We start from the raw sequence: 7,280 nt of genomic DNA on the forward strand, positions 1-7,280 counted from the left end.
AGTCAGAAAAGAACTCCTGTTTTTTTTTTTCTTCCAGACACTGGTTACTCAATATGGCGGCGTGGAGGCGCTGATCCACGCCGTGCTGAGGGCCGGGGAGAAGGAAGATGTCGCGGAGCCGGCGGTGTGCGCCCTGCGTCACCTCACGTCCCGGCATCACGACGCCGAGCTGGCGCAGAACGCCGTACGGCTGCATTACGGCATCCCGGCCGTGGTCAAGCTGCTGGGACAGCCACACTACTGGCCGGTGGTTAAGGTGAGGGGGGGCCGAAGATGCCGTCGGTCCAAAGAAAGCGACCGCCGTTCCGTAATTATCATGCTGAGGATGGATCGCTGACCTCTCGTTCCCCTTTCCGCAGGCTACGGTCGGCCTGATCAGGAACCTCGCCCTCTGCCCGGCCAATCAGGCGCCGCTTCGGGAGTCGGGCACCATCCCGCGGTTGGTCAACCTGTTGTTGAAGGCTCACCAGGACACGCAGCGACACGCTTCCTCTGCCCAGCAGACGTATCAGGTGTGTCACGGGTGACAGCGACTTCATCTGTGACCGAGTCGGTTCTTCTAATTGGAAGGTCGACGGTTCAATTCCCAGCCGCGCACGTTGAAGCTGCCTTTGTGCAAGACGCGGAACTCAAAGTCGTTCCTGATGGCATGGCAGCGCTGACACCATCAGTATAAGGATTTTTTTTTTTCTTTTTATCTTCCGCTATTAGGAGATTTTGTCTTTTGTTTGAAGGGTTTTTTCCCCCTTTTTCTTAAAGGGTTTTTTCCTCACTTATTTTTTCTTTTTCTTTTACTATAAGAACATAATTTCTTTGACTTTAAATTTTTTTTTCTCTACTTTATTTTTTTTTTTCCTCTACCATATGGACACTTTTTCTTTAGTTTGTTTCATTTTTAAGTGGTTTTCATTTAATTATAGGAGTATTTTAAGTTTGTTTTTTTTTTCCTCACAAGGGTTGTGATTTTTTTTTCATTTTCTTTTTTTAAGGTGACTTTAAGGTGTGTTTGATACAAACACACACACACACACACACACACTCAGTTTGTACAGCTATATATTTGGCCCTCCTCTATGTCTGAGTCCAATATTTAAGAAATGCATAGTCAGCAAAGTTATTAGGCTTCTGTTTAATTTATTCTCTCTTCCTTACAGTCCTGACACAAAATTCTGAATTCTTAATTGCTGCTTTGCAGGTTGTTTTTTTTTTTTATTTGTACAACATAAAAAGGAATACAACACTGCAGAAAGTCAGCTGTTGGTTAAAAATTGGATAGGAAGTAAATATTAAATATTAAGAAGTAATTTAGAGGCCGTGAAACATACATGCACTTTAGATTTTCGATCTCACCATCATTTTTGAACACGCAGGATGGCGTTCGGATGGAGGAAATCGTCGAGGGCTGCACGGGAGCGCTTCACATCCTGGCCAGGGACCCCATCAACAGAGGGGAGATCGCCAGCATGCAAACCATACCGCTCTTTGTGCAGGTACTCGCACATGAGAAGGTATTCGGCCGCACAAAACACACTCGGCGGTTAAAAGGGCAATAAACATTCTTCAAAAGAAGTCGCTCTGCTAGATGTGGAATTTGAGGGTTATTTGACGAGTTTGCTCTTCGGTTCATTGAATGTGAACTGCACGCATATGTCACATGTAGGAAGGTTGTAATGTAAGATCTAATTGAGTGTGTGCATGTGTGTGCGCTGTGTGTGTCCAGTTGCTGTACTCCTACGTAGAGAACGTGAAGCGGGTGTCAGCGGGCGTCCTGTGTGAGCTGGCCTTGGATAAACAATCTGCAGAGCTCATCGACGCAGAGGGAGCATCGGCGCCGCTCATGGAGCTGCTGCACTCAAATAACGAGGGAATTGGTATGGTGGTTTTGTTCACACACACACACACACACACACACACACACACACACACACACACACACACACACACACATACATTCTAACTATTTACATATCCAGACTCACTTTGCAAAATAGGAAATGAAAACCATGAAGAGGGTTTTTCTTTTGTCCTCCAGTTGGTGTACCAGGGGTGTAAAGATAAGATGATTTTGTGATCAATAATCAACTGTAATTAAAGCATTGTTCATTATTTTGAAAGCTTTCAGCCATTCAATGTTGCCATTTGAACGAGACAAAATGTCTGTTTTTGTTTTTAATTTCATCTTCTTTTGTGGTGTCATGTATTAGTCCATTTCACGATTCAGTGGGATGATGGAAATGTACCCAAGGATGTTAAAAGGGTATTTATCGTCTAAGATTTTTTGACACTGTGCATTCATGCATCATTTTTTGAATAATGAGTCTAATCTTATGCTGCGATAAAACCCGCAATTTGCACGGCTCTGTAATTTAACACATTGACATTTACTGCTGAAACATTTTTCAAGCCTTTGTCAGTCAGGACAGGTTCACAGTTTTTTCTAGTTTCTTTGTTTGTTTGTTTTGTTTATCTGACTTTTGACAATTTGAATGTAGCGTAAAGCCAACACAGAGGCAGACACTATTGTAGATAGAGTCAGTTAATTTGAACTGTAAATAAATATGTACGTAAATAAATACATATATAAATCAATAAATATATAAATAACTACAAAGAGGTATTCATGAATAAATGAAGTAAACAATGAATAGATAACGAGGAAAAATAAGTCAATCAATAATCAGGAAATAGGAAAATAAATAAACAAACATACAGACACATAAATAAACAAACTGTCAAATAAATAAATACATTCAAAAAACAATAAATAGATACTGTTGCAATTACATTTTCTACTACTTGGAGCAGTATGGAGTGTGATGATGAAGATACAATCAGTGCTTCATGACCGCAGGTCCGAGCAGCAAATAACTGCAAAAAATATTGCAAAACTGTATTTCACCTGCCGTTAGGGGATCTTTTTGGCATATTTTATCATGTGAAAAAAAATTACCATACTATTATTTCGGTTTATCATTCTCTCCTGTTTCTCTGCTTTCCTTAATGGAAGGTGGCTTCGCAGCAAACTGTGAAAAGTGGTTACATTAGCAACCAATTATTTGTCAAAAAAAAAAAAAAAGGTAAAATATTCTTGGAGGACCTCTTTCGAGGTGCAAATGAAGGGAGATATTTCTAATTCAGACAGGATAATTGAACACCGAGCTTTTCCCCATGAGTGACCGTGAACGCTGCTGTGTCCCCGCAGCCACGTACGCCGCCGCCGTGCTGTTCCGGATTTCGGAGGACAAGAGCTCAGACTACAGGAAAAGAGTGTCGGTGGAGCTCACACACTCGCTCTTCAAACATGACCCTGCTGCCTGGGAGATGGTGAGAGTTTTGAATAAGTCAATGGGCATACGCGCACGCGTCCACGCTCGCTGATCCGCTGTCCAATGGCTTAAACCCATTTGCTGACCTACTTTTCCCTGCAAGACCCCCGATATCTTATAAATGCCTATAAATATCTTTGATTAATGTTGAAGTGTCATTTCCAGGCATAAGAAAAGACAAAAAAAACATCAGCGGGAGAAGCTCAAAGGAAATACGCTTTCTGCTGAATTGTTAAGAACCCACTTATAATAACACTTTTCAACCGAACGCTACGAGAACCTATAGAGGATAGGGGTCGCTTTCTTGACCCTGATTCTTTATAATTGGTTTTTATAAGATGTGCCGACAGTCTAAAAGGACCGTTTAAGAAATCCTACGTGTTCGATTTATCACCCTCTCGAGTTTTTCTCACGGGGTGACCAGATGGAGCTGTCCGCTATAAAACGCCAGTGATGCCGCGGCGGTAAACAAGACTATTGATCACTCGGTCGGTGTGTTTTCCCCCTCAGGCTCACACCACAGTTCCTCTGGAGCCCTCGTACCTGGCCGACGGTAAGTGTGTCAATTTACGGGAAAACTGATCTATTCTAAAAAGGAAAACGATTTTCAACCAGAGATCTGTTTACGATCGATGTGCGTTAACTTGAGCGCCGGAATCAATGGCGACAAATTTGCCTGTGGTTTGCAACGTGCAACGTTTGAATTCTATAGCCAACTCTATATGGAGGTTGCACGTCTTCCCTGTGCTCGCATAGATTCTCCCTCTTAATAATTACATTGTTACAAGTGAAAGTTGATTTTATGTATTATTAAAGTCAAATGATGGTGACTAAGAAAGAGAATTTATGATAAAAGCAATTGTTTTGAAAGTATAATTTTCAAAAGTATAACATGTTTTTTCATGATATTTTTTTTTTCCTATTTATTCAACGCTTTCTCTTGTTTTAACATCACAATAGTGAAATCGAGTTGAGCGAACTGACTTAGAGAAAACCAAAAATAGTAACCAAAGCATAATCCAAGTTACAGAAAAGAAAACATCAGTTGTTTCTCAACCACACAAACAAGCAAAAAAAATAAGAAACAAAAATGAGTTGAAAAAAAAATAAAATTAAGTATTCAAATATGCGATATATACTGTATTTATACCTTTCTTTTTTCAATTTTCTTTGTTTTTTTATCATCCTAGAGTTGGATGCTTCCTACCCTCCCTATGGCTATGCAGACCTGCCTCTGGACACCCTTCCATTAGATCCCGACCTCCATGAGCCCTACATGCCTGACATGACCTACGACCCCAGACAAGCCTACCCTGAGCCCCTCTAACAGGTACGCCAGCTGTAGGGAGACCCAGATGCACCGACGAAGGGCGTTTTCTGTGACAACTGGTCCAATAACTGTCATATTATAGTTCTGTGGCGCTGTTGTCCGATTCCATGTAGAGCGGGTTTGGACCACACGCTTCAAAATGATTTACAGAAGCCCAACTTTCCCCCATAAACAAGAACTTGGCGACGGCGGCAACCTTGGACAGATCAATATGGGGAGGCCTTCTGCCTCGACCATTTGGGTTACACAAAGAGAGTGGAAGAGATAGAAAATGCAGGTTCGGGAAAACGACGCACAAATGATCTGTTACTAATAACAACAGTAGCCCTGAGAGTAACATGAATTAATATTCACAAATTAAATAAAAATGGTGGACGCCTGGCAGGATGATTGCAGTAGATCAAGCCACGCCTCCTGGGAATCTGCAAAATAAGAGGTTCCTGTCATGCATTTATGAAAAAATACAAGTGCAGAGAGGACAGGAAGAGTGGGAGGAAGGTGAGAAGTGCGTAAAGTGCATCGTCCCTCAGCAGAGTAAGTCCGTGGCAGCATAACTAGGGGCTAGCCTAATGCTAACTATAAGCTTGTTTTTATGTATTGTTTAGCTTGTAAAGTAACATTGGCAGTTTGACAGTGCTGATGATTCATGCTGGATGGGTCGTGTAGAGTCTCCCTCTAGCAAATCTGGATGCACGTATTTGACCTTCACTCCTCTCCAACTTCGAATTGTGCCATATGGGGTTTTAGGATTCGGCTCCGTAAGGCCCTCCGACACCAGCAAAATACATATCCCTTGCAATTCAGCCTCATCATTTCTGACACCAGTATGATAATGTAAACCAATTTAATTATTTTGCAAGTATTACAGTTGTATGAAAATAATCCAGGGATTTGCGGCCAGTTTTTATTTTCTCAATATGAGTCTAAGGATCCTGTGTGCATCACATGACCAAAGCAATCCCATGGTAGGCCATTAGGTCAATTTACATCAATGACGAGGACTTCCCTCATATATAAATACTGTATATATATATACTGTATATATATATATATCTATTCATAAATGCCTGAGGTCAAAAGAGAAAGGAAAAAAAGCAAGCAGGCAGTGAGATGAAAAGTAACAACACCTCGTCTTAGCTGTAGAAAAACATAAATAAAGTCGACGGCATGATAAAAGAAATGCTCGCTGTGGGAGGGAAAAAAAAAAAACACTTGAACTTCTCTCCTGTCCTTGATAGAAGCCCGGGAATAAAATGTTAAATGACATTTGAATAAATGTAGGAAGCATTCGAAGGCGGCTCGGATGACAGAACCTCAAACACTTTAAAAAAGAAAGGAAGAAAAAAAAAAAAAGGATTGAGTCTAAGCTGTCGGAATATGAATTAATTCAAATTTAATTCACGAGTCTTTGAACGCGCAGATAAACGTAAGCGATTTATTGCGGGCCGGAACTGTGACACAGACGTAATGGAGTCATCGGGTTTGCGGTCACAAGGTAACACCTGGCGAACCGCAGGCTCGTGTCGGTCGAGGTCATCCACCCTCGCCGCCGGTCCAGATTAACAATGAAGGTACTAATGGGGAATAGAGTCCTTGATAATAACAGTGTGTGTTACTACGATGTCATTGAATGGTCATATCTGTGTGTGTATGCTGTGATATTTGTTCGCAGGAACACGCGCACACACACACACACAAAAAAAAAAAAGGAAACCCAGAGAGAAAGAATGAACCAATCCCAGGAAGAAAGGACTGGTGGAAAGGATGGAGCGGGGAGGGTCACAGAGGAATCAGCCCTTTGCCACTGGTGGAAAAATATCCTGTTTGCAAATCATGGACTATCAAAAGGAGTTGTTTATTTAAAAAAAAAAAAAAAAAAAGTGGATTATTGTTGTAAATAAAAAAAAAAAAGAAGTAACTTTGTTATAATGTTTTACTGTGGGGTGAGAGTGTGTGCTTTAGGGTCAGGGGTCTGAACTTTCCGAGGCACTGCTACACGGGTAACTTTTCGAAGCAATCAAATTAGGCGAGGACGCCCGTCTTTTATTGACAGTTGGGGACACTCGGGGCAAGCAGGAGGAGCGGCAAACTCGGCTGGCTGTCGCGACCATCTCACTCGCAAATGTCTGATAGCTTGAGACGGAAACCGAAGCCGATCCGCGGCCGCGTTTCTATCCGAAGCGAACGTGCGTCTTGAGCCAAACAGGAACGCCTCTTATCGGCGAGTTCGACGTTATTATTCTTATTTTGCGAAAATTGGGAAAAAATTGTTCCAAAGAAACATCGAGATGGGATTTTGACTCAAAAATTCTGAAAATTCCACTCTTTTTTTTTTTCTCACTCCCTCGTTCCCGAATCGTGCGACGTCGTAGATTAACAAGCTTGTCTGATTGTTAGTTTTATCCAAAGTGAGACAATCCTTTGTTGTAATCCATCCAGAAATAGTCGATCAAACAGGGGAATTATAACCGGTTGGTCAAAAGAGCATCTATCGTTGACACCCGCAGCGGAAAAACATTCGCTAGATCAAGCCGGTCAAATGCTCCGTGTTCGTAACCCCTAATATACCCAAAGACGACAACAATGACAAAATAGAAAGTTTTAACTCCGTTCCAAATATAATA

At 41.7% G+C, this 7,280-nt stretch overlaps 1 protein-coding gene across 1 annotated transcript in view; it reads left to right on the forward strand.

Moving 5' to 3' along the window:
• Positions 1–7,004, forward strand: part of LOC147220725 (junction plakoglobin a-like) — a 112,086-nt gene extending 105,082 nt beyond the window's left edge. Inside the window, exons 10-17 of the mRNA XM_086170536.1 lie at positions 38–256; positions 360–512; positions 1,371–1,490; positions 1,721–1,871; positions 3,203–3,324; positions 3,837–3,879; positions 4,517–4,656; positions 6,329–7,004. Of these exons, the coding sequence (XP_086026662.1) occupies positions 38–256; positions 360–512; positions 1,371–1,490; positions 1,721–1,871; positions 3,203–3,324; positions 3,837–3,879; positions 4,517–4,653 (945 nt within the window). The 3' untranslated portion in view covers positions 4,654–4,656; positions 6,329–7,004. The remainder of the gene's footprint in view (positions 1–37; positions 257–359; positions 513–1,370; positions 1,491–1,720; positions 1,872–3,202; positions 3,325–3,836; positions 3,880–4,516; positions 4,657–6,328) is intronic.
• The last annotated feature ends 276 nt before the right edge of the window (positions 7,005–7,280 follow it).

The sequence above is a fragment of the Fistularia commersonii genome, chromosome 23 (genome assembly GCF_037954325.1).
Source record: "Fistularia commersonii isolate RoL2024-O1a breed Wild chromosome 23, RoL_Fcom_v1.0, whole genome shotgun sequence".
Taxonomy (NCBI): Eukaryota; Metazoa; Chordata; class Actinopteri; order Syngnathiformes; family Fistulariidae; genus Fistularia; species Fistularia commersonii.